Source organism: Filicampus tigris, chromosome 2 (genome assembly GCF_054856515.1).
Source record: "Filicampus tigris isolate MCC_2025a chromosome 2, RoL_Ftig_1.0, whole genome shotgun sequence".
In the NCBI taxonomy this organism is placed as follows: domain Eukaryota; kingdom Metazoa; phylum Chordata; class Actinopteri; order Syngnathiformes; family Syngnathidae; genus Filicampus; species Filicampus tigris.
Genome location: NC_141218.1, coordinates 28,587,483 through 28,615,297, shown reverse-complemented (window position 1 = coordinate 28,615,297; position 27,815 = coordinate 28,587,483). Strand labels below are relative to the sequence as shown.

At 42.9% G+C, this 27,815-nt stretch overlaps 2 protein-coding genes across 10 annotated transcripts in view; one reads left to right on the top strand and one right to left on the bottom strand.

Moving 5' to 3' along the window:
- pcgf3 (polycomb group ring finger 3) overlaps positions 1-1,295 on the bottom strand; it is a 39,577-nt gene extending 38,282 nt beyond the window's left edge. For 4 of the 8 annotated variants that reach the window (XM_086023271.1, XM_086023275.1, XM_086023274.1 and 1 more), the window contains exon 1: positions 1,139-1,293. The gene's annotated coding sequence lies outside the window, so the exon portion shown is untranslated. Of the gene's footprint in view, positions 1-835; positions 1,078-1,138 lie in introns of those variants that run through there. The other 4 variants (XM_086023273.1, XM_086023277.1, XM_086023270.1 and 1 more) reach the window with 3 other exon arrangements.
- On the top strand, positions 1,275-27,376 carry slc49a3 (solute carrier family 49 member 3). 2 transcript variants are annotated; one of them, XM_086023268.1, is made up of 11 exons: positions 1,275-1,293; positions 16,536-16,736; positions 19,197-19,355; positions 20,849-21,065; positions 21,138-21,214; positions 22,634-22,771; positions 22,841-22,957; positions 23,712-23,864; positions 23,938-24,095; positions 25,294-25,397; positions 26,718-27,376. In XM_086023268.1, the coding sequence occupies exons 1-11, from the start codon at positions 1,276-1,278 to the stop codon at positions 26,879-26,881; spliced, it is 1,506 nt and encodes a 501-aa protein (XP_085879394.1). In that variant the 5' UTR covers position 1,275; the 3' UTR covers positions 26,882-27,376. The 2 variants fall into 2 exon arrangements, with proteins under 2 accessions (XP_085879394.1, XP_085879395.1); XM_086023269.1 differs by lacking the exon at positions 1,275-1,293 and adding an exon at positions 4,047-4,120.
- Positions 27,377-27,815: the final 439 nt, after the last annotated feature.

Genomic DNA, 27,815 nt, shown 5'->3' with positions numbered 1-27,815 from the left:
CCCTTGAATCAGGTGCGTTGCAGCAGGGATATATGGAAAACAGGCAGGACACCGGCTCTTGAGGACCAAGTTTGGACACCCCTGTGCTAAGCAGTATCAACGCGTAAACATTTGTGTCACCAATAAAAACCAAAGAAAAGGCCAAACTTGTTCATTCAAAAGGCTTTTCTTTACTGTCCTTTTTTTTTTACTGCTAAAAACGCTATCAGCCAAAACTATTAGATAAGCGACTAGTGACTTTTACTTTGATGACACACCTTCAAAGTAAAAGCCAAACCGCTTCATTACAGCTGTTAACTTGCTTTAAACACTTGAAAGAGGACTCTTGTAATAGTGCACTGTCATGTGATTTTCCCAACAAAACAGTTTCTTTTTAGCACTAGCGCTCACTTACAACCAAACGAGGCTGCTAAATGAAAACTCCACAAGTTTTTTTGCAACCCTTTTGTGCACGCACACACGTCAAGTTAGCACGGTTAGCATCACAAAAGCCTTCAAAACCGACAACACCAGAAAACTGTGTGTGTGCTCCCCCCACGCACAATTATGTCACAGTCTACACAACAGCAGCACATCCATGAAAAACAGACAGAAAAGACAAAAAAGAGAGGTGGTGATGGGGGGTGCAAACAACTAACCAGCCCCCCACCCCATCACGTTTAATCCAAACCTCAAGCAGAAGCTCCCCATAACAACTTCAGTGACTGGCCTACAGGCGAGAGGAGCACCGTTAGAGGAGCGAGAGAACAAGACGAGACAAGTCGGGCCAGACAAGCCTGAGCTCCGGGAGGACCACCGCGTGCATCCCGGCTGAGCCTCGAGTCTGTCTGCCTACCTTCTCCCCCAATTCCTCCCTGCTTCAAAGCAGGCGTGCAACTGCAGGGCCCGGCGCTGCCATACACCCCAAACACACACTCCCTCACACACACATTCTCACACACATTCGTGCATCACGTATGGATAGCATGCTTGGTAGCAGCCAGCGGAATGCCATGCTAAAAACGAGGAGGAGGTGGAGGAAGAAGAGGAGTGAGGAGGGCAAAAACCGGCACCCGAAACCGGCCACCGAGGCCGGGTTGGGGACAGGGGAACATGGAGGCCGGTGACGACGACGACAGGTACCCGAGTGCCGACTGACCTGGTAGAGGAGCGCCGAACTCGGCAGGATAGTGGGTCGGATCCGAGTGAATTTCACTCGCAGTACAACAAAGAAGCGAAAATGACCGAACGGCCGCGGAACAGGCCGAAGCAAAGCGCTCCCGGAGCAGCGCGCGCATGCGCACAGCGATGGAGGTAGGAAGAGAGAGAGAGAGAGAGAGAGAGAGAGAGAGAGAGAGAGAGAGAGAGAGAGAGAGAGAGAGAGAGAGAGAGAGAGAGAGAGAGAGAGAGAGAGAGAGAGAGAGAGGAGAGAGAGAGAGAGAGAGAGAGAGAGAGAGAGAGAGGAGAGAGAGAGAGAGAGAGAGAGAGAGAGAGAGAGAGAGAGAGGAAGAGGAGAGAGAGAGAGAGAGATGAGAGAGAGGAGAGAGAGAGAGAGAGAGAGGAGAGAGAGGTGAGAGAGAGAGAGGAGAGATGAGAGAGAGGAGAGGAGAGGAGAGAGAGAGAGAGAGGAGAGAGAGAGAGGAGGAGAGATGGAGAGAGGAGAGAGAGAGAGAGAGAGAGAGAGAGAGAGGGAGAGAGAGAGAGAGAGAGAGAGAGACAGACAGACAGACAGACAGACAGACAGACAGACAGACAGACAGACAGACAGACAGACAGACAGACAGACAGACAGACAGACAGACAGACAGACAGACAGACAGACAGACAGACAGACAGACAGACAGACAGACAGACAGACAGACAGACAGACAGACAGACAGAGTTTATAGTGCTCTTATAGTAAGAGGGAACCCTACCCCCAGGAAATACCTACAAAAATAATATACTTTTAAATAAATAGTTATCCTATTTGTTAATTTCATAGCTGCATTCTATTTTATCCTGTATTTTTAATTGCACCTTTGATGTTTAAAACAGGGCGGCACGGTGGTCGGACTGGTTAACACGTCCGCCTCACAGTTCAGAGGTCGCGGGTTCGATCCCGGCTCCGGCCTCCCTGTGTGGAGTTTGCATGTTCTGCCGTGCCTGCGTGGGTTTTTTCCTCCGGTCACTCCGGTTTCCTCCCACATTCCAAAAACATGCATGGTAAGTTGATTGGATACTCTAAATTGCCCCTAGGTGTGATTGTGAGTGCGGATGTTTGTCTCTGTGTGCCCTGCGATTGGCTGGCAACCACTTCAGGGTGTCCCCCGCCTACTGCCCAAAGACAGCTGGGATAGGCTCCAGCACGCCCCGCGACCCTTGTGAGGAGAAGCGGTACAGATAATGGATGGATGGATGGATCTTTAAAACATCATTCTGGTCGTCATTGCTCGTACTGTATTTCCTAAATGGCTGGGAGAAGTTAGATGGTTATTAGCCTCGTTATTCTAGATCTCTGTCCACATAAAAAGTAGCTATTCCAAAGTTAAATACAGTATTTATTAGAGATGTTCTTTTCCAGAGATGGGCACTTACGCTATTTTGCCGGTCTGCCCTGTGTCCGCGACCTGGACACCGTTCCGCCATCGTCCCTCCATCCTTCTTCATAAAAATAATCGTCCTCCGACCCCGACATTCCATCAGTCCGCCCCCCCCCCCCTTCCCCCAGATGCACAAAAACAAAACGTGTCTGTGCATGACACAAGGTAGAAGTTTCCTAATTCATAAACATTAAATCAAGCTCATTAGCTGGCTAATTTCATATTCACATCCATTTACCAGCTGGGAGTATCGTGAGTGGATTGAATTGTTTTAGCTGTCGCCCAAGATATCATTTAGCTGCCAACACAACCACCATCGGTCATCAGACTACTGAGAATCAGTGTGAGCTGTGCGCGGGAGCCCTCCTATCAGTGCAGTGATTGGATGGCCATTTTGCCCGCAGTGGGCCACCAACCAGAAAGAAGAGCTTCAAACGAGAGCTTTGAAGGCCGAAGTGGAGAAAGGTTCCATGTGAACAGCAACAGGGTCAGACAAGCTGGATGAAGAAGCACGAAGAGTTATACTCCCAGCAGCAGAGTCAAGCCGAGCGCAGTCAGACAAGCGGAGCGGTCATTGAAGACACACTATAAGGAACCCTCCACCCCCAAACACACCTTGCGAGGGTGGGGTGGTCGTCGTCGTTGTTGTTTTTTTTGTTTAATAGTTTTGAAACACTGCCGGGGGTGTGAGTGAAAGTTTAGTCAGAGTCGCCGACGGGCGGCCATTTAAAATTAGAGTCGGACCGGCCTACAGACGTGTACTATTTTTTTCCCCAGGGAAAAATGATGGACAACGGAATGGGGTACCCTCGCTGATGACATATGATGGACGCTCAAGTGAAATGCCCAGATCTGCAATTTATTGAAATCTGTTTTTATTTATGTTTAACACAATGTCCGAACTTCATTAGAATTAGGTTTGTATCTTTCTATGTCTTCTAGATCGACCTACATTTGTGAGTTTTCACAGCTGTTCTTTAAACTACTTTCACTTCCTAAAAGTCAAAGTTAGCGTGGAGTCGTCATTAAAATAAAGACCTCTTTCTATGGTCACTTTTGTCATGTACTATGAAGCAATCAGTGGATCATACCAGATTACCAGATGATATATATCCATCTAGGTATTCTTGATCATTCCATCCCTTCTAGATTGATCCGGCCTAGATTATCAGTCCATATACAGCAGCGTTGTAGTCATTTTCATTATAATGAGTGAAAAATACCATAATAAAATTGTAATGGAATTTATTTTTCATTATAATGGTAATAAAAATGATAATGAAGTCAAATAAAGAACATTTAATGAGTATCAAAATTTTAAAAATCATGACATTTTCATCACAGTTTTGGTTTTAAGTGAAATAATCTATTGTCTATTATAATCTATCTATCTCAGGTACGCATGCGCAACAGAAATCACTGATGCGCAGGGTCATTTGCATCACGACGCGCATTCGCGTACCTCTATACACTAGTGGTGCACTGCAACGAATCATCTTTGACCCGTGATCGGTAAGGATCAAGCATCACGGTTCAGGACGGGCACAATCCGCAGAATGGTTGGTGAAAAAAACTGCGCGCATTCACATTAAGGCAACATGATGAGTCTGCATTCAGCAAAGGAAGTTGAAAAACCTCAAGATAACACGTAAATCGCATGTATGAGAGCGTTTTACAAACATACTCAATGAACACACCGCCTCCGCATAGGCTAACTTCAAAATAAAGATTACCAAAGAGTACATTACATTGAGTCATTGATGCCAATGCCTTAGTGGACTTTTACTTTGAAATTGGCCCGCGTGGTGGTGTAACGGCTACATGACTTCCATTTTCGATGTTACGGCAGTTTTAACGCTTGCCACCAACACTAACGCAATGCCGTCCTGAAATCATATTCAGTGTCTAATATAGGACGTGAACATACCGCTGGTTAATTATGCCGTCATTGTATGATACGGCACAAGTCTCTGGCGTTAGTGGCTAGCAGCTGTTATCATTAGCTGGTAGTTCAACAGCTGTTCCTTGGCTTACAGTACTGTAGTTTTTTTTTTTAACTTTTTCAATATTGTTGACCAAGATTACTTTGTAATGGGCTGCTCATGTTGAAAGGAAGGTGCCTTAAATTGCACTTCATGGTCTTTTTCATTATGAAAAAAAAAAAAAAAAATCAAACTTTGTCTTCATTTATTTTATAAAAACACTTTTGCTCAATAAATAATTCAAAGAAAACATTCAGCTCAAAATGTCTGGCAGGATACCTTGGAATTTATACACTGTACCACATACAAAATAAGAATGTATCCTGCCTTATTTAGCACGTCCGCCTCACAGTTCAGAGGTTGTGGGTTCGATCCCGGCTCCGGCCTCCCTGTGTGGAGTTTGCATGTTCTCCCCGTGCCTGCGTGGGTTTTCTCCGGGCACTCCGGTTTCCTCCCACATTCCAAAAACATGCATGGTAAGTTGATTGGATACTCTAAATTGCCCCTAGGTGTGATTGTGAGTGCGGATGTTTGTCTCTGTGTGCCCTGCGATTGGCTGGCAACCAGTTCAGGGTGTCCCCAGCCTACTGCCCAAAGACAGCTGGGATAGGCTCCAGCACGCCCCGCGACCCTTGTGAGGAGAAGCGGTACAGATAATGGATGGATGGATGGATCCTGCCTTATTTTACGTTAAGTTCTTAAATCCTAAATAAACGTTTTAGACATTAGGAGTTTTTTTTAATGGGCAAAAACGTTTTATAAAATAAATGAAGACAAAATTCTATTTATCTTTTTTTTTCCTTTTTTCTGATCCAAACACGATCCGATACGTGACTCAAAATCCGTGACCGATCCGAACCGTGACTTATGTGATCCGTTGGACCACTTCAGGCGATCCCTGGTGGAGATTAGTTTAAAGTGTTGTAGAATATCACATGCTACGAATAGGCTGGGGGTTGGGTGGTAGTTGTCCCCAGTTTGGGAGGGGATACGATCTACATAGGTTTTTATCATTTATATATTTATATATATTTTTTTTCTTTTTGGTGTTTGCGGTTATTTTCTCACTGTTGTTGGCATAATTTGTTTTTCATGTGGATATGGCAACATCCCTTAGCTCAAATCATGTAATTAATCCCCATGACACTAAATTCATTACTTGGAATGTGAAGGGCCTGAATAATTTTTAGTATTTAGAGTTTTTAGAGTATTTGCCCATTTGTCAATCTTCAAACCGGACATTGTCTTTTTACAAGAGACACATCTACGCACCTCACAAAGTAATAGGCTGTCTCAAAGCTGGCTTCTTTATGTTTACCATTCTGGATTTAACTCAAGGTCTAGGGGAGTTGCAATTCTAATCAGGAAAAATTTCCCCGTTGTCTCTACCAGTGTAACAAACGACCTTAGTGGGCTGGATTTGTGATAGTTACTGGGAAACTGCATGACACCCCGGTAGTAATGGTGAATGTCTATGCCCCTAATTGTGACAACCCACAATTTTTCACCAGGTTGATCGGCACACTACCAGATTTGAACACACATTATTTGATTATGGGAGGAGACATGAATTTAGTTCTGGATCCAATGCTTGACAGGTCCAAATCACGTAAATCTGCTGAAACTTCTAAGGCAGCTTCTGTGCTTAGTACATTTCTCAAGAACTATGGTGTCTCAGACACGTTGCGTGTTGTCGAGCCTTCAGCAAAATGTTATTCTTTCTTTTCTCCTGTACACCACTCTTATTCGAGGATTGACTATTTTTTTGGACAATGCCTGCATTTCAAAGGTCACCATGTGTAAATGCTAGGGATGTAACGGTACGCTAAATCACATTTCGGTTCGTTTTTTTGGAAACTTCGGTTCGGTATATTTTCGGTACAAAAAAAGAGATTTTTTTTTTTAAATATGTTTTTTGAAAAGATGACAAGTAAACGGTACATTTTTTAGAAAAAATATGTAATCGCGAACCATTCGGGTGATATTCTAAGAAATTACACCAGAATACAAAATACACTAACAATAAAGATCTCTTAATTTTGTAAATCATTAAGACAATGAAGTCTTTAAACAAGGGCGGCACGGTGGTCGACTGGTTAGCACGTCCGCCTCACAGTTCAGAGGTCGTGGGTTTGATCCCGGCTCCGGCCTCCCTGTGTGGAGTTTGCATGTTCTCCCCGTGCCTGCGTGGGTTTTCTCCGGGCACTCCGGTTTCCTCCCACATTCCAAAAACATGCATGGTAAGTTGATTGGATACTCTAAATTGCCCCTAGGTGTGATTGTGAGTGCGGATGTTTGTCTCTGTGTGCCCTGCGATTGGCTGGCAACCAGTTCAGGGTGTCCCCCGCCTACTGCCCAAAGACAGCTGGGATAGGCTCCAGCATGCCCCGCGACCCTTGTGAGGAGAAGCGGTACAGATAATGGATGGATGGAAGTCTTTAAACACTCAGCAGCAACAGCCTATGACACACCTAAGTATTCAAGTTAAACACAAGTTGTCATTACAGTACATGTATACACTTTTTGTGATAAAGAAAATACATACAATAACAGTTACAATTATTGCTAACTATATTAAAACTCTTTTTATAATGAAAAAAATACAGTAACTTTAAAACGTTTTTATGAAATTGTATACACTTTTTAGGCATTGAAATCTTTGAATGTTCAACAGCATATTGTAACGAATTGGGTTATCTGTGTTGTGGTCGGATTTGTGTGTTGCTAAGCTGTGATGTTTCCGAGGTTCATGAATGCACTATACGGCACGCGAGTGGTGCAGCGGAGAAAGAAGAGCGTGAGCAGTTGTACTTGGATTAATAAAAACGTGATTATTAAACTACGTCTGACGGCATGTTCCTGGAAGACGCTACAATATGATCAGTCTCACTGTTTAAATTGAACGTTTTTGCGCCCTCGTCTAAGAAACATTCACAGTCGGATAATGCCGTGCATGTTTGACGTGCAACAGTATCTGCAACAGAGCCGCCAATCTCATATAGCAATGTCGGCACACAACTTTGGGACTCCTCCACGTACCTTTCCCCATCGGCGATTTTAACAGAAAAGTCATAATGTTCCCAAACAGGAGACCGCAGTGTACGCGGGGACCTTCGAGCTCTGGCTCTTTTCTGGCTATCTCTTTTGTGCCGCCACTCTCGTCTCCCGCACGCAACAGTCAGCGTCCGTGCGTAAGGTCGCGCTAATAAGGGGACCAAACCGAACATGCCATACCGAAACGTATTAATACACCCGAGTGTACCGTTACACCCCTAGTAAATACCATGCAATTGTAATATCTGACCATGCGTAAAAAATTTTTAAATATAGTCAATTGCTTTCTTCAGACAGGCGTCTTCCCTGCTGCCTTTAAAACGGCGGTGGTGAAGCCCCTTCTGAAGAAGAGCGGTTCTGACCCGAGCGTTTTTAATAACTACAGACCCGTATCCAACTTACCGTTTTTAAGTAAGATTTTAGAAAAACTGGTTTTCATCCAGTTGAATCATTTTTTAAATACAAATAATATTTTGGAGAAATATCAATCTGGTTTTAGGATGAACCACAGTACGGAGACTGCTCTTTTAAGGATCTTAAATGATATTAGGTGCACTGCAGACGTGAGAAAACTCACAGTCTTGGTGCTACTGGATCTAAGCGCTGCTTTTGATACAGTAGATCACCAAATTTTATTAAATAGACTTAAAAATCTAGTGGGCATCTCTGGTACTGTTTTTGACTGGTTTTATTCCTATCTCACAGACCGATATTTCTTTGTAAGTATGGATACTTGTTCCTCTAAAACTCATGAAATTAAATGTGGGGTTCCTCAAGGTTCGATTTTAGGCCCCCTACTTTTTAATCTTTATATGCTTCCCCTCGGGGATGTCATCAGGGGACACGGCATCAGCTTTCACAGCTATGCTGATGACACGCAGCTGTATATTGCCGTGTCTCCTGATGACACAGGACCCATTGATACCCTTTTAAATTGCATTTTAGATATCAAGTCATGGATGGCAGATAATTTCCTACAGCTCAATCAGGACAAGACTGAGGTTTTAGTTATCGGTCCCGAAGGTCAGAGAGAGAAGCTTTTACCAAAACTACACATTTTTAATCCCTCACACTGTGTGAAGAACCTTGGCGTCATTTTTGACTCTGAGCTCAGTTTTATTCCTCATATTAAAAATGTAACCAAGATTGGTTTTTATCACCTTAAGAATATCGCCAGAGTCCGCCCGTTTCTCTCTCAGGCTAACACGGAAGTGCTGATGCATGCCTTTATTTCCTGTCGTTTAGATTACTGTAATGCCCTGCTCTCTGGCCTCCCGAAAAAGAGCATTTCACCACTGCAACTACTGCAGAATTCAGCCGCTCGGGTGCTGACGAGAACCAGAGGGCGGGAGCACATTACGCCAGTTTTGAAATTGCTGCATTGGCTCCCTGTGTGTTTCAGGATCGATTTTAAAGTACTTTTATTAGTTTATAAATGTGTTAATGGTCTTGGGCCATCTTATTTATCTGATTTGCTTTTATCATACCAGCCCTCGCGGATCCTGAGGTCCTCTGGCGCCGGCCTTTTATTTATTCCAAGGGTGAGGACCAAAATGCATGGCGAGGCTGCATTCAGCCGTTTTGGTCCTCACCTTTGGAATAGCCTGCCAGAGGATGTCAGGTCTGCAGAGACTGTTGATATTTTTAAGAGGAAGCTCAAGACACACCTTTTTAGTTTGGCTTTCAACAACTTTTAAATAATTTATCTTTTCTTTTGATTGAAGATAATTCTATGTTTTGCTTTGAATGTTTTAAAGCACTTTGAGTTGCATTTTTATGTATGAAAAGTGCTATATAAATAAAATGTGATGTGATGATGTGATGATGCTCCAGTTCAGACTGGAATTTCATTTCCGAATGCGTCAGCACCGCAACGGACATGGAGATTTGATTCTTCGCTACTAGCAGATGAAGACTACTGTAAGTTTATCAACTATCACTATTATGTTGCTCCCTTATTTTGTCAATATGCAAACAATCTTACATTACATAGAGAGCTACGCAGACACATTGCTGGGTGTTTTTTGCTTCTTCTCTTGAAACTTGTTTATTATGAACAAGATGGGCTTTACAACGGATACCGCCTACTGGTACACAATGGTATAACATGTCTCTGTTACCATGCTATGTTTTTTTTAGTGTTTTTTCCATGGGTTGTTGAGTTTTAGGGGAAACGGTCATCTGAGGAACCTGATCTGCATCCCGTGTGTGTAGAGGTGTCCCACTGCTGACCGCTGTGGGGGCATCACTTGGAGGAAACAACGGAGGACTCTCCGAAATGTTCACTGTTGTCTGTTGAGGCACTGACTCAGGACGGGTCAGCATTTGGTCCACATGGCGTTTCCACGCTTCTTGTGTTCCCACATTTATCTTGTATGACACTGGTCCAGTCTTCTCCATGACCACACCTTGTGTCCATTTATCCTCCCCCTTCCTATAATCACGCACAAGGACTGACTCTCCAACAGCAATCTGCCTGTCCTTTGAGTGTTGCCCACGTCGTTGTTGCTGAGCATCCTGTGGTTGATGCACTGCATCAACAACAGTAGGTTTCCAAAAGTCCAGACGAGAACGCAGCTTGCCTCCCATGAACAACATAGATGGTGTCTCTTTCGTTGTTGCGTGGGGGGTGTTCCGGTATGTCAAAAGAAACGTATCAAGCCGCTGCTGCACTGGCGATGCACCTCTGGAAGATTTCAAGGCATGCTTGAACGTCTGCACAAAACGTTCTGCCAAACCATTAGTGTCAGGATGGTACGGCGCTGAACGAATGTGTGTGACCCCATTGGACTTCAGGAACGTGACAAATTCTTCAGAACAAAATTGCGTTCCATTGTCACTAACAACAATGTGTGGGATACCATAGCGACTAAAAAGTCCCCTTAGAACTTGTATAGTCTTAGTGGCTGTGGTGCTGTCCATGACGTGCACCTCAGGCCATTTTGAATGTGCATCCACAACAACCAGATACATATGTCCCTCAAATGGACCTGCAAAATCCACATGTATCCTTTCCCATGGAATGGATGGCCACATCCACGGGTGTAACGGTGCCGGTTTTTGTACTCGCTGACAAGAGTGGCAGTATTTCGCTTGGAGCTTAATTTGAGAGTCTATGCCCGGCCACAGAACATAACTTCGAGCTAAGCTTTTCATTCTCACTATACCTGGTTGTGAGGCGTGTAGCTCCTCCAGAACATGGGGGCGCAGCTTTAGTGGAACTGTTACTCGTACACCCCACGAGACATCCGTGCTGTATTGTGAGATCATTGCGACGCATGATATAGGGTGACAGCTCTTCACCTGCGTCTTTTGCAAATGGAAAACGACCAGTTGAAACCATTTCCACGACACCGGATAGGGTGGAGTCAGACATGGTATCACGCCTGATCTTGGTGGTACTGAATGGTAAAGCGTCCAACTGTGAGGTGTAGAATACCTCAACTGCCCCTGGTTTCTCACTAGGTGCATGAGGGAGCGGTAACCTCGACAGTCCATCGGCATTGCCGCGCCATGCACCTTTCCTGTACTGAATGCAATTACTGGTGTAATTGTGTGCTGACAGCAGAAGTGCCCAGCGCTGCATTCGAGCTGCGGCCATCGATGGTGTGCTTTTCACTGGACTCAGGATGGTTGCTAGCGGGCGATGGTCCGTGAGGAGCGTAAACTTGTTTCCATAAAGATACTGATGGAACTTGCGTACTCCAAACACTATCGCTGACGCCTCCCTCTCAATCTGAGCGTAGTTTCTTTCTGCTTTATTGAGAGTTCGTGATGCATATGCAATGGGTTTTTCCTCACCACTAGGCATCACGTGCGAAAGCACAGCGCTCGCTCCATATGGTGAAGCATCACAAGCCAAACGCAGAGGTAGTTCAGGATTGTAGTGAGTGAGTACCTCCTGGGATACTAGGAGTGCTTTAGCTTTCTGGAATGCTGACTCACAGGCGGATGTCCACTGCCATTTTTTTTTACTTTATTAAGCAGTTCATTCAATGGTTTTAGAACAGTGGCTAGGTCAGAAAGGAATGAAACGTCCATGATAGTTAAGGATCCCTAGAAAAGAACGTAACTGGCTGAAATCACCAGGTGCTGGTGCTTCCACAATGGCTCGTATCTTCTCGGGTGATTTGTGGAGCCCTGTTGCATCAATGATATGCCCCAAGTATTCCTCAGACTCTTGGAAAAACGGGCACTTTTCTTTCTTGAGGTGCAAGCCATATTCCCCCAGCCTGCCCAGGACAGCATCCAGGGTTTTGAGATGTGTCTGCTTGTCAGGACCACTGATTAGGATGTCGTCCAAATAGCAATGAGTGTGCGACACTCCGAGAAGCACTTGATCCATGGCCTTCTGGAATAAAGCTGGGGAGGACGCTACACCAAAAGGTAAATGGTTGAATTGGAATAGTCCTATTTGTGTAGATATTGTCTGCAGCTTCTTAGAGCTCTCTTCCACTTCCATTTGTAATTAATCATTAGACAAATCAAGCTTACTAAAATGTTAACCTCCTGCTAAAGATGCAAACAAATCTTCAATGCGTGGAATTGGGTACTCTCCACGCAGAGTGTTGGGTTGAGGGTGACCTTAAAATCCCCACAAAGTCTCACTGTGTCGTCCTTCTTGCGGACAGGCACCACAGGCGTGGCCCAGTCACAATGCGCCACTGGTGAAATTACCCCTAGCTCGGTCAGGCGCTTTAATTCAGTCTCCACTTGCGGTCGAAGAGCATAGGGCACGTTACGTGGTGGGCAGAATTTGGGCACACTCTTAGGTTTTAGGGTTAGTCTGGCTTTAACACCTTTCATGGTGCCTAACTTTTTAGAGAAAACAGCTCAGTGTCTCTTTAAGACAGCCTCTATACTATCAGCTTGTTTTGCTCAATAGCATGCACAGTCTTTAAATCTCTCCAGTTCAGTTTAATAACTCTCAGCCACTCCCCGACGAATAATGGGGGAGCATCCACTTTGACCACATACAAGGGCAAAACAGCGCACTGCTTGTTTAACTCTACTTGCACTGTAATGACTCCTTCTGGTGCCAGTGGCTCTCTGGTGTATGTCTTTAGCATGATATCAGTGGATTGGAGAGGAGTTTGACTCCAATATCTTTTGTGCTCAATGACACAGCAGCCCCTGTGTTTAATTCCATCTACATTTTCTTTCCATCAACTACAGGGATTACAGATATACGTGCATATCTCCCCTTCTGAGACACAGAATATAGTCCCAAATCAATGTCAGTGTCTGATTTGGTTTCATCACTTTCACTTTCGTTGGCCTCCACATGATGAATATTCTTCTTTTTATCCTTAGCATAGCTTTTAGTTGTATTACCTTTCTGTGTAGGTTTTCCATCTTTCTGTTTATGTTTTCTGACTTGGCTGCTTTGGCCTTTACTTCTACACATTTATTTTGTGTGTCTTTTCTTCCCACACTGGTAGCTGTCCCTTTCCTCGTACCAGCAGTCATCATAAGTATGATTTGTTTTTCCACAACGGTGACATTTTTCGCCTCTCTGCATGAGCACCGCGTTTACTTTGAGTGAGTGGCTTAACTGCTGTACATCGCGCGCCGCAGTCTCAGCCGACACAGCGCAATCAACAGCTTTCTGAAAGCTGGGGTCTTTCTCCGTTCACAGCCGCTTCTGAATACAGTAGTTTCACATTTCAATCCACACACGAACCTGTCTCGTAGTGCGTCTTCCAAGTAACCTCCAAAGTCACAATGCTCCGAAAGTCTTTTAAGCACCGTCCCTCCCTCCCTCTGATTCCTCTTGTGAAACCGGAATCTCTCCGCCATAACGAGCGGCTTTGGGGCGAAATGGGCGCGCAGCCACAACCGCATCATAGTTTATCGCTCCTGGCTGGAGTAGTCCATACGTTTTGGGTCCCATCACGCTGAATAGCACCGACACATTCTTACCATCCTGTATGTCATTAGCTAAAACGTAGCCAAAACGCTCAATATACGTTGTCCATTGGTCACCAGCCTCCTCAAAAAGATCCATATGGCCGAACACTCCAGCCATAATGCGTCTGCCCGCGGTCGATTACACTGTAGAATCAGAGTCGTCCACGGAAGAGGCACACCTCAGTACTAGCACATTAGCTTAGCTGTCCGCCACAAAGTGGGTGATCGTCTTCGTCCAAATAGACTCCTACCGGCGCTTTCTTTTCCTTCCACAGCCGCTGAGACACAGGACTACACACCTCGTCGCCAATTTATATTACGTTGCTTCCTTACTTTGTCAATATGCAAACAATTTTACATTACATTCAGACAGAGAGACAGATTGCTGGGTGTTTTTCATTTCTTCTCTTGAAGCCTGTTTATTATGTACAAGGTGGCCATTACAACTGATACCGCCTACTGGTACACAATGGTATAACATGTTCATAGATAACAATCACATTGATTTTTTTCTAGAAACTAATAACACCCCAGATATTTCTAAATCAATAATTTGGGAATCGCTTTAGGCTTATTTACGTGGCCAAATTATATCCTTTTCTACTCAAAAAAAACCAAAAAAACGCAGTGCAAGACTCAAAGAATTAACCGAGCTTATAGCAAACATTGATTCACAATATGCAAACAGACCTTCCGCCGACTTGTATAAGCAGAGGCTTCTCCTCCAAACCGAATTTGAATTTTTTCAATTAAAGGAACTGAGTGGCTCCTGCTTAGGACAAGCCATCATGTCTATGAACATGGGGAAAAGGCAGGGAGACTTCTTTCCCATCAGCTTCGTCAATCTGCCCCAAATCAGTTAATATCAGAGATAGGATTAGATCAGGCCAGGTGGTGACAGATTCCAAAAAGATAAACGCTACTTTTAAGCAGTTTTATAAGGACCTCTATACCTCCCGAATTAATCATTCACGTGCTGAAATAGATTTTTTTCTGGATAAGATTTATATCCCTACTCTTGTGCAAGACCAACTGGAACAGCTCGAGGGCCCCTTGACTGCATCTGAAATTTCACAAGCAATCCACTCCCTCCAAAGCGGCAAGGCAGTAGGGCCAGATGGTTTTTACATTGGTGCATTTTACAAAACATTTGCAAACAAACTTAACAAAAGTAACAAACCCGTTACTAAATGATGTTTTCTTCGAGACTCATAAAACCTTCAAACTGCCACAAACCTCGTCTCAAGCCACAGAGAAAGGTAAGAACCCTCAAGAATGTGCCTCCTACCGTCCCATTAGTTTATTGAATGTGGATTACAAGATTCTCACAAATGTACTTGTGCTTCGCCTTGAAAAGACCATGAATCCATGAAGACCAAACGGGTTTCATAGCAAATCGTCAGTCATATTTCAATATGAAACCAATATGGTTTCAGTGTCGTCGACATTTGGATTTTAAGCAGCTATTCACTTGCTGTCCTATCATATCAAACCCTTTTTTTCTGCCAGCTTTGAATGATTTTGGTTTTAAAATGTGGTTTAATAAGGGTTTTGTGCAGATTTCTGACTCGTTTGCTGATGGTGCATTTCTCTCATTCGATAGGTTGACTAAAGGTTTTGACATTCCCAGGAAAGCACTTCTTTAGGTACTTACAGATCCGTAGTTTTGTAGTTAAACATTTTGTTGCATATCCTGGTTTACCACCTGCTTGTCCTCTTGAGGACTGTTTGCATTTTCATCTTACCACCACAGGTCATATCACTTGAATATACAACTTTTTGCATCAACTGAAACCTGAAAGCCTATCTATTCTCAAAAAAGCATGGGGATCGGATTTGAATTTGCAGCTCTCGGAGGACGTGTGGGGCATTAGTATCAATCAAATTCATTGGACATCTATTTGCATTCACCACTGTCTAATTCAGTTCAGAATCTTTCATCGGTCTTACTTGACAGCAATATTTGGTGTCATCCCAAATCAACATGGCCTTAGCTCTTATTAAAAAAAAACGCTGTTGCTTTTTCATCTCTTCTGGCCCGGAGGTTGATCCTCCTTAAATGGAAAGATAAGACCACCTTCCTTTATTCATTGGGTGCGAGAAGTCATGGGATGTTTACAGATAGAGAATTTAAGGTACTGTCTAAGTGGTTTTCAAAACAAATACTATAAAACATGGACATAATTTATTAAATATGTAGAGATGCTGTCATTTGTTGATGTGTAACTTTTGTAGTTAGCCAACCATTCTGTATTGCTCTGCAGCCTTTTTTTTTCTTTCCTTTTTTATTTGGTTCCGTCTTTGATTTTGTTTTTTTGAGGGGGAAGGTATGTTTGTGTTTTAAATTGGAACGAAATATTGTAACCAATCTTTGTGCCACTCTGTGGCATAACGTGTTTATTTTTTACACTAGCCAACTTTAGGCAGGTTTTTTTCTTCCTTTGTGTTTGTGTGTACTTGAATTGGAAAACATAAATAAAGTTCTCAAAAAATATATAAAATCCACCTCCGCCCTTGCTTAGTCCTTCCCTTTTTTTTTTTAATGTGTCGAAACCCTGTCCTTCGTCTCAAAAATAGCCGGAGAGACGGACCATTCAGCCCCCGGGACAGACTGCCCAGTTTTGCACATTAGTATAAAGTGTAGTATATACGTTATTATAATTAATTAGCTAAGAATACATTGAGACTACCTATTTTGCCACATTATCTTCTTAATTTCTTTCATTAGATAATAAAATGAGAGAGAGAGAGAGAGAGAGAGAGAGAGAGAGAGAGAGAGAGAGAGAGAGAGCAACATCATTTTGCAATAGAAGATCTTTGATACGGTCACTTCATTGACAAGAACAAGTGATGCATATTTGATGTCGCTTATCTTGCTTTTCTCGTCTTCTTCGCGGGGTCCGAAGTTGCTCGTTGTGTTGACAAAACAGTTCTTTAATTGCGGACTTTGTCCTTCACGCGTGGCGTGTCCTTTTTGAAACACTGGAAAAGAAAGCAAAGTTGGTCAACAATGACGTATGTGTGTTAGCTTGTAGGGCGAGCAGCCAGCCGGGCGTCAACGATGGAAAGCCGCGAGGAAGACAAGCTGCTGGACTTCTCCTCCTCTTCGTCGCCGTCGCCGGCTTCTACTGGGAACGGCGAGCTGATTAAGCTGCTTCGTTTCAAAGTGTACAAGAGGAGGTGGTTCGTCCTCCTGGTGCTGTGCCTGCTCAACTGCTCTAATGCCACGGTGAGCTAAGACAACCACCGCTCAGATTAGATAACGCTGTCCACAACACCTAAACTGGATTTTATCGGGAAATGATACCGATTACTTTTGCTACGATTGCGGTTCGGTAGCCAACTTGTAATAAAGATTTAATGTAAATAAAGTTAAAGCATAATGCCTATGGCATACTGTAGTTGTGCACCACTGCAAATTTGCAATATTTATGTATTTATTTATTTATATATTATGATATTAATACTACTCCGACCTGACAAATTGCAAATAAGCATTATTATCCATTTATTGTCTTTATAATATTCAGTGTATCTTAACTTCCTTTTTTGTGGTCATGTGATCTCCTGTCTCATGAACCAGCCAACACAAACAGTTCCTGCGTGTTGTGTTCTGTTGTGCTGTTGAAAAGGTTAAGAAAACTAAAAAAAAACTTGTTTTAAAATGTGGAAAAAAATCATTTACTGATGGCTTGATTTTTTTTTATGTTGATGTTTTTTTAATCCTACATATTTTTAAAATAGCTGCAATTTACATACTTTATAACAGCATAGTTATCTCCAGAGATGGGCACTTTACCCTATTTTGCCGCTCTGTCCACGACCCGGGCACACTTCCGTCATCGTTCCTCCGTCCTTATTCATAAAATAATCGTCCTCCGTCTCCGTCCGCCCTCATCCTTTAAAGCACTTCCGCCCTTACATTTCAGTACGCAAAAAAAAAAAAATCTTATCCTCCGTCCCGAAAATGGGTTTCCGTCCCGTGTGCCCATCTCTGGTTATCTCTGGCAACCGGCAACGGAAAAGGCTCGATCCCCTCTGAGCCGTCGCTTTGTGCTTGGTACCTCTAATAGCATCTGGTCCGTATAACTGAGGCACCGGACAGGTGCTAGGGGAGGGGGAGATCAGAGAGGTAAACTGGGGCGAGGCCATTTAAAGATTTGAAAACAATTAATAGAATGTTCGAAAGAACTCTAAAATGTACAAGGAAACCAGTGAAGGGAAGTGATGTGCTCCCTCTTACGAGTACCAGTCAAGAAGCGAGGAGCAGCATTTTGGAACATCTGGAGACGCTTGATGTTGGATTGGCTGACACCAAAATAGTGCATTACAGTAAACCAGCCGAGATGTGACGAAGGCATGGATTACTGTTTCTAAGTACTGTTGAGAAAGGAGATACTTTACCTTAGCCAGCAGCCTAAGATGAAAAAGATGGATTTACCAAAAGCATCAATTTGCCCGTCCAATTTAAAATCACTGCGAAGTTTAATACGCAAGTTCGAGACCGTTGGCTTTAGATAAGGAGCCGGGGGGTGCAAATCAGCTGGATGGGAAGTACAAGGGCCACTGAGACCAAACACCATCATTTCAGTTTTCTTTTCATTGAAATTCAAGAAATTCAGTGACATCCAGGTCTTGATATCCTCCAGACAGGACAAAAGTGGTCTCACTGAGAAGCGGGACATAGATCTGACAGTCATCTGGATAACAGTGGAAGGAAATACCATGTTTCCTTACGATGGAACCCAAAGGGAGCAGAAGACACAATGATTTCCAGCCAGTTCCAATTCCAACTTCTGTTTTATTAAACCGAGATCTTGCGTTATAGCGACCCAGTAACGATGGTTTCCGATGCTGACGCTGGCGAATCCAAACGGAGCAGAAAAAAAAGCAGCCTCAGAGGCTGGATCTGCCCTACTGCAATATGATTGGCTGCCGCATCACTGGAATGTTATAACGCACGTCATGACGCGCTGCCGTAACTACAGACATTGGCGTAACCATGCACACCATCGTCTTGGATGACGGTCCCACGTTTTGCTGGCGAATGATGAATGATGACGTTAAAACACTGAAAGACTAGTCCGTTCTCGACGCCGAATGGCTGTTGCCCATGCGACACAGGTAAAATGTCTGACGGGTTACCGACAGTCCTAAAGTGGAGGTGACAAACTATAATACAGCGATGACGGAAGGGCGGTTAAAATAATGATGACGATGAATGATAGAATATATTAAGGAATGAATGAATAATGATGACGGAGTGACAGACTGACGATGACGGACTGTCGGGCCGGCCGCTGATGAATAACGAATGACGGGCAGAATTTACTGACGCGCCCATCTCTGGCTATCAGTAATAGACCAACCAGTGGGAAAATGCTCCTTGCTATTCCCTGGTTGGTTGCTATGCAGGCTCTTGCGCACTGCCCCGCGGTGCTCACCAAATAAGCCTTTGTGGCAGGGGACATTCCTCAAGCATTTTTTTTTTTTTTTTTAATCAAGATACTCAAATTACTCGAGGACTTGTTTCACCTCTAACTGAAATTGTAGAAAACTATGGTATGACATTTATGGCACCATTTTTCCATACAGTTTGATTTCAGAGGTTCCACTAGCTAGCAACGCTATGCTAAGTAAACTCCTCGTGATCGTCATTGGTCATTTATTGCATGCATTTATTTCCCAGCTTTGGCTGACCTTTGCGCCGGTGGCGGACCAGTCTGCCCAGTACCTACGGGCCACCTTGACGGACATCAACTGGTTGTCAGTGGTCTACATGGTGGTGTCTATTCCGCTCAGCCTCGCCACCACCTGGATGCTGGACACGGTTGGGCTGCGCGTCACGGTAATCAAGCTGCCGTTCATATTTGTTGGATGGATGCAGCGCCACATAGTGCAACTTTAACAAATGAAAAAGACGGTTGTGCTCCCGATATTGTGACCATAGCATCGTGATCCAGCATCTTACACTTTCGGATGATTGTTTGGCGAACCTAACATAAGGAGACAATTGCGCCACCTTTTTGAAAACATCGAAGGCATTTTGAAGTTGATCAAACATAACTTATGTTCAGTAAACATCAGAGGCATTTTGTTTTTTAATGAAAATGTTTTTGAAAAGATCAAAGACAATTTGTGTTCAATCTGATATAGGCTACATGTTTTATAAACGTCAATACAGCGCAGTTTTCATCAAAATGTTTATTTTGTTTCGAACGCACCTAACATCTCGAAAACAACAAAGACAACTTGGAACCTTCATTTAACTTAACGTTTTGTGTAAACATCAAAGATGATTTAGGCAGGCTCCAGCACCCCCGCGACCCTCATGAGGAAAAAGCGGTTTGGATGTAATGGAGGGATGGGTGAATTTAAAATGTGCTTTAGAAAACATCAAAGATAATCTCATGTGTTTTGTAAACATCCAATTTGCGCGTATTCTTCCGCCAACCTAACACGTGATAGTACAAGAACAACTTTCAACATTGATCTTTGTGATTTTCTGTAAACATCAAATACAATTTAGTCTTCATTGAAGTTATTGCTCAAAACAATTTTGAGTCTTCAGCGATCTTCCTAAATTATTAGGCTAATTAAGGGCAATGTGAGTTTACAATTAACATTTCATGTATTTTGTACAAGACAAATTAGCCTTCGTCCGACCGAATGTAAGTGTTTGATGAACAACACACGTACTTATGTGAATAGTAAAGGCAATTTTGTCTTGAATGAACCTAATCTATCTACATGTGTTTTTGTATGTTGTTTGTTAGACTTGGTAAACTCAGCATTTTCTACTGTTTATAAAAACATGTACATTAGGTTTGATGAAGACCAAATTTGAGTCCATGTGTACAAAAATACGGTCGGTTAATTCAAGACAATTTAGTCTTCAAGAATCCTAATGTAAGTTTGCGTGTTTTTGAAAACAGACACTCTTGTGCACATATTTTTTCGTAAAGGTTGGCAATCCTCTGTACGTAAACTCTAAAGACCTTTTTAGTCTTCAATGCTTGTGTTTTTGTTTTGTTTTTGGTTATTTTTGTTTTCTTCGGGATCTATTCAAAGTCACGTATGTGAGATCATCTTTTATGTTTTTGCAAACATGCCATGGAGGTTGATAAAAACATGTACATTGGGTTCCTGGGAGACTTTAAATTGTCTTCAATGTTTAGAAAAACGAGTATGTTAGCCGCTTTGAGGAAATGTACTCTTCAAGGAACCCAACGTACCTGTTTTTCGGAAACAAACAGAATTTTGTCCAGTGGTTCCTGGTCGCGGCATGTATTGTTGTCAACACCAAGGACAGTTAGTCATCGTTATTTTGTCCGTACTCAGCTCATCCTGGGCTCGTGGTTGAACATGTTCGGCAGCGTTATCCGCATCAGGGGCGCTCCACAACAAACTCTCTTCCAAAACGACTACGCGGTGGTGATGCTTGGCCAGACGCTGGCGGCGGTGGCGCAGCCGCTCATCATCTTCACGCCCACCAAGTTGGCGGCGCTCTGGTTCCCGGACCGCCAGCGGGCCACAGCCAACATGTTGGCCTCCATGGGTGAGATTTTGCTGCGCCTCGTGCTCACCTTTTTCGACGGCCAGCTTGACTCAACGGTATTTGTCTTTGCAGCCAACCCGCTGGGCATACTGGTGGCCAACTTGGTATCGCCTGCCATCGCGTACACACCAGATCGAATCCCCATACTGGTGAGTTACTTGCATATTAGATACACACACTTGCATTAGAAATACAGCCACACTCTTCTACACATTATTTTATACTTAGACACTTGCACACACATACTTAATAAACACACTTGCTATACACAAACGCACACAATTGCGTACTTACACATTTGCATGCGCACTTATGCATATCGAACACGCACGCACGTACGTACGTACGTAGAAACTTAAACGCGCACCCTCATATAAACTTCAAGAATCACCCAATTCAAAATTCATTTTCCTTCATTCTACCTGGCAGTGTGTATGACCATTAAAATTTCAGATATCAATGGCGTCTGATTCCCTGAAAAAAGCTTTAAGCTGATTAATATCAAAATAATGACATACCCTGTACGCTGCCATATTGGACATTTTTGAGCAGTTGACGAAATCCCTTTGACGTGTTACGTGCTCTACGCTAGACTGTTCATTTGGGACTTGTTTCCTGGTCTGTTGTGCTAGAAAAGTGCCATATGGCGTGGTCAACTATTTCAATAGTACCGGCACTCCCAACCATCAGGTTTCATTTTCTTCCTCCGAGAAAGAGAGGAAAAAAGAGACATTTGGCGCAGTAATGGCTGACAATTCAGCCAGCCTGCGAGCCTCCAATGTGGCTTCTACATCCAAAAACTATGATCGATTGTCAGCCAAATTTATGTGCACACATATGTCATTACCCTGAAAACATTGGAACGAAAGTCACATTTTTAAAAATGTTCTTCCCGTTGTAAGGTTGCCCCCGATGTTGCTTCATAGAGAAAAAAAATATGATGTCACTTCATGTACAAAAAAAAGTGACAGATTGTCAACAAAATGTCTTTGTATGCGCACAAGTGTATGTGTGCCCAAAGCATTTCCTGAAAATATTAGAAAGCATGTCGCAATATTTTTTATTTTAATCACGTCGGAAGCTGCTGCCTATGAAGAAGGCGATGTTGGGCTCCCGCCTATGAAATATTGCGACTTCCGTTCTAATATTTTTAGGATATGATTTGCCCATGCATATGTGTGCACATAAGTTTAGGCTTTTCGTAGAAGCGCATTGGAGAGCGGCTCGCAGGCCGGCTGCATTGCCGCTTTGTTACACAATACTTAGCGAGCTTTTTTTCTTTCAATCTGTCTTGCACTGGACAACAAATATTCCAGTAACACAAACTAATACTAAAACTCAATTAAAGTAAAGCATTTTTGAAAAAATCCAATACAAACTAAGAAAGCCACTCTAATACTATAAACGGAATTAAAAAAAAAAAAAAAAAAGTCCCCAAAAAATAAAAACTAATGACAAATCCAAAAGTATTCTAAGCCTGCCACACACACACACACACACACGCCCACACACACACACACACACACACACACACATATATATTCGTGACTTTGCCTTGCTTCATCCAGATGTTAGCCTACGCCGTTACCCCCTGCGTTGCCTGTTTCCTGGCAACGGTGGGCATACGCAGCAGCGCCCCGCCCACGCCGCCGTCGGCCAGCGCTGAATTCTCCACGTCCGAACCCTTCGTGCAAGGCGTCAAACTGGTAGGGACGTGTATCACAGGAAATTTAGTGTTGCGCTCAACTAAATTCCTGGTGTTTTGTTTCGCACAGCTGATGAAGAACCGGGCGTACCTGGTGCTGCTGCTGTGCTTTGGTTCTGGCATAGGCGTGTTCACATGCTTCTCCACGCTACTGGACCAGATCTTGTGCGTGCAGGGCTACACTAATGTGAGTCTCCTCTGTCGGATCATCTGAAAAGTTCTCATGGCTTCTTTTGACTTTGGACCGTTGTGCCCCAATAAAGGGAGAGTCATGAGTAAAGTCATACAAAAGTCAATAGAAATAAAGTTACATACAGAGGTGGGTATTCCGTCAGACTGACCGATGGAGCCGTCCGTCAGTCCGTCACTGACCGACGCCCGTTTTGCTGAGGATTGACGGGACAATTTTTTGAAATGAGGGAGAGACGAATGACGAAAGTGGGTTTTCACCCCTCGGTCTAATCGTCTAACCGCGTCCGTCACTGCTGGATGACCAATCATGGCTCCGTTTCAGAAAGCAGCTGAGCTGCGATTGGTCATTACCTGAGCCCTGAGCAAGTGTGATGTCATTTTCAGTCAACAGAAGTGACAAAATGGCCGCCCCGTGAGATGGCTAAAAAACGGGTGGCTTTTGCTGCTTAACTCATATTTCATATCAATCCGAGTGCCTTGTTTCATCCAGTGGGCCAAGAATATAGAACATATTCTTGAAAAAAATATGCTTGGCTTGATTTCCACTTTAAAAGCAATTGATCAGTTTCTCATCAGAGCTTAATGTGTGTGTTTATCAAACTGCAGAGTTTAGTTTCGAACCAACCTTGTATACACAATTTTGTAAGCATTGAGACAACTCTATGTACTTTTTTGTCAACCAAGTAAATGGAGAGTCTTTTTGGGGACTTCATTCTGACTCGGGTCAAGTCATGTGACTTTCCCTGCAGAACTTTGCGGGCCTGTGCGCTGCCCTCTTTATCGTGTTTGGCATTGTGGGAGCCGCCTTGCTGGGTCTTTACGTGGACAAAACCAAACGGTTCACAGGGGCCGTCAAGGTCAACATGGCCCTCTCCGCCTTGGCGGGCATCGCCTTCTCTGTGGTGAGCACATTGCGCCCATCTTCCAGCTTTACGTGGCCCGCTTTACACAGTCCGAACACTGGCTCCTCCTCAGGTGTGTTTGATGCAGCAGCAGAGCATCGCCGTGGCGACGGTGTGCTCACTCTTCGGCTTCTTCGGGTTCTCCATTTACCCGGTCGTCATGGAGCTGTCCGTGGAATGTTCCTACCCGGTGGGAGAGGCCACTTCGGCAGGACTCATCTTCATATCAGGGTATAAAATCAAATCCCAGTGAGGCTTCCGTTCCAAACTTTGGCAATCCTCAAAAAATGGTTCAAACCAACAGGTCGGCATTGTGTTAAATATGTACATTTTGACCAGGGTAATCGTGTGCCCGACATTTGGGGAGGTTTTGAGTGCGTTAGAGGGTCGGTAAGCGCCCTCCAAATGTCGGCTTCCAACCAAAATTGCAGACTTAGGTGAGATGGGACTTTGAGTCTGGGACCCTAAATAGGCATAAATATTACTGGTAAGTGTGTGCAAACATTTTTTGAGTAAGGTAAAGTGCTCACAAAGGCGATTCAGTTACCAGAATAATAATAGCAACAATAATAACACTGGCCAAAGCATTTGTACTACATTTTTAAATCAGCGACCCAGGTAAACCCTTCTTGGGCAAGAATTTTTTTTTTTTTGCGTTGCCTTCGTTTTTTCCCTTGCATGTCAGCTTTTCATCATCATCATCATCATCATAATATAACATGTCATACATATATTTAGTCATATTTGTGAATTAACGGTTGGGTTCAGCAACAGGTGGATTTTTTTTCTGAAACGTCAAAACGAAATGAAAATATCTGAAAGACCTCATCTGCTCGAAAAAATGTAAAGACATTTTTTTTTTAAATCAGCGTAAAAAACATTCAAATATTCATTCATTCATTATCCATACCGCTTATCCTCACAAGGGTCGCGGGCGTGCTGGAGCCTATCCCAGCTGTCTTTGGGCAGTGGGCGGGGGACACCCTGAACTGGTTGCCAGCCAATCGCAGGGCACACAGAGACAAACAAACATCCACACTCACAATCACACCTAGGGGAAATTTAGAGTATCCAAATCAACTTATTATGCATGTTTTTGGAACGTGGGAGGAAACCGGAGTACCCGGAGAAAACCCACGCAGGCACGGGGGAGAACATGCAAACTCCACACAGGAAGGCCGGGGCCGCATTCGAACCCACGACCTCTGCACTGTGAGGCGGACGTGCTAACCAGTCGACCGCCGTGACGCCCCTATAGCTAATTATCTCCAATAAAAATTAAAAAATGGTGTCTCTTGAGATGTAATATTCCTGCAACTAAATCACGTCAGTCACTTGTGGATTTAATAGGAATAAGGCAATTTTGTGTCCCCGCACATTCATTCACTGTCTGAGATGAGGGTGCTTGACTTATTCTTCATCTTTGTAGACAAATCCTGTCCATCATCTACATCGTCCTCCTACAGTCTTTGGCCACGCCTGTCGCCGAGTCAACACGCTCGACGTGTGGGCTTGCCCCTCACAGCTGGAAAGGTAACGTATCGGGGGTATATTGAACATACAATGTAGGATGACATGTATTAACTCTTGATCATATACGTAACTGTATTATAATTGTATATATTTCATTATTTATTATATATATATATAAATATATATAAAATGAAAATATAAAGTAATATATATGTTTATTTTATTTATATGTTTTTAATTATATATATATTCCAATAGATATTCCATCAGATTTATAATTCCTTCATATAATTTATAATATATTTTTAAATAAACCCTTAAAACAATTGCTGTTTTGTGAAAAACACTTATGTCCATTTTTTAAATTTTTTTTTTTTTTTTTACGTGAATTGGGTTTCTGCTTTACAGGCATCTGATTAACGTGAACATTTTCAAAAAATGTAAAATTGGACATACGTGTTTTTCACAGGACAGTGACGATATATTAAATGTGATGTGAGGAACTGTATTTCTTTAAATTTTACATTCAATTGAAAACAATAAAAAGAAATATTATGTGGGTTACAAGTAACCAAATGCCACAATGGGGGGGGAAAGTGTTTTCAATTCAAAGCCAGGAACATACAAAACAAAAATAAAATACTGAAATATTTTTCTTGCTAAATTCTGAAGAAAATTGTAATTTTATTACCATACAGTATATTTTTATTTATTTTGTACATTTCATATTTACAGTTATGATCCAAATTTTTGCTTGATTTAAAACTTTAAAATCTGCCACTTTGTGGGTAATGACTTGTTGCTGTAAAGTGATAATTAAAAAAAAACCTTGAAAAGTTATTGTAAACATTTCTTATTTAAAGTTAACATACAAACACAGCGGCCCGGTGGTTGACCGGTTAGCGCGTCCGCCTCACAGTTCAGAGGTCGTGGATTCGATCCCGGCTCCGGCCTCCCTGTGTGGAGTTTGCATGTTCTCCCCGTGCCTGCGTGGGTTTTCTCCGGGTACTCCTTGTTCCTCCCGCATTCCAAAAACATGCATAATAAGTTGATTTGGACACTCTAAATTTCCCCTAGGTGTGATTGTGAGTGCGGATGTTTGTTTGTCTCTGTGTGCCCTGCGATTGGCTGGCAACCAATTCAGGGTGTCCCCCGCCTACTGCCCGAAGAGAGCTGGGATAGGCTCCAGCACGCCGGCGACCCTTGTGAGGAGAAGCTGTTTGGATAATGGATGGATCGATACAAACATTCAAACAATCATACTTATGGACAATTTTCAATTAATCGAATATTTTTCTAAATGCCATGAAGTGAGGAAAGTTACATTATGTATTTGCTTGAATCTATTTTGATGTATTTTTGTATTGTTTCATCCTCCAGTGTCCATGATGGTGCTGGCAGTGCTGACCACCTTCTTCACCTGCATCTTCATCATCGTCTTCCGCACGCGCTACAAGCGCCTGGAAGCTGAGGAGGCCGCCACCTACGGGCACGCACGAGACCACCAATCAATCGACTCCACTCCTACCAGCGTGGACATGTGATCAATTATGATATAAAAAACATTTTTTTTGTTTGTTTTACGAACCACTTTGTGTCTTATGTTGACTTACTGATGTCATGACCCGCAGAGGCACACAATTCAAAGCCGCCTTGATGGAAATTCTTTTGATTGACCGTGCTGATGCAACGACCAAGATGAGTCAAATATGGAACTTGCACTTTAAAGAAATATTTTGTATTTGTTCTGTCTATGCAAATGATATTTTTAAATACCCGCTACGTACCGGTAATTGAAAGTTGATCTTGTTTGAAATCAGGTGTTGTTGGTGTGTTCATTGTTGAGAACATTGTTTTTTAAAAGTGTTCATTGTGGAGAACATTGTTTTTTAAAAACGCAACTTATAATGATCTAGTTTTGTATGTTCCTGAAAATGTTTTGAATTGATAAAATGATTTTAGTTATATTAATAAATATTGTAATGTAAATTTTACATGTGTTTTAAATGTAAAACATACAATAAAAGGATAAAAATGTATTTGAGGCGTTTAGTCAACTACAAAATGGTGGTTTTAAGGGTTTTATATTGGGTGTGAATTTGGATGTTAAGTTTTAAATGCAAATTAAGAATTACTACAAATATATTTTGAAATTACAGTTAAATAGAGCAAACATATTTCAGCCTAAACATTGTATAGTATATTAATACAATATATATTATATAATAGTTTTTTTGTTCTTAAACTTGTGTTTGAGAAAATACTCTGAAAATTCAAATATATTTTTGATTTAAAAGTAAAACCTTAGAGTAGCATTAAGTTAGGTAAGGTAAGGATCAAGCATCACGGCTCGGGACGGGCACGATCCGCAGAATAGTTGGAAGAGGTTTTCCTCCAGGATCTCTCTGTACTTGGCCGCATTCATTTTTCCTTCAATTGCAACCAGTCGTCCTGTCCCTGCGACTGAAAAACAGCCCC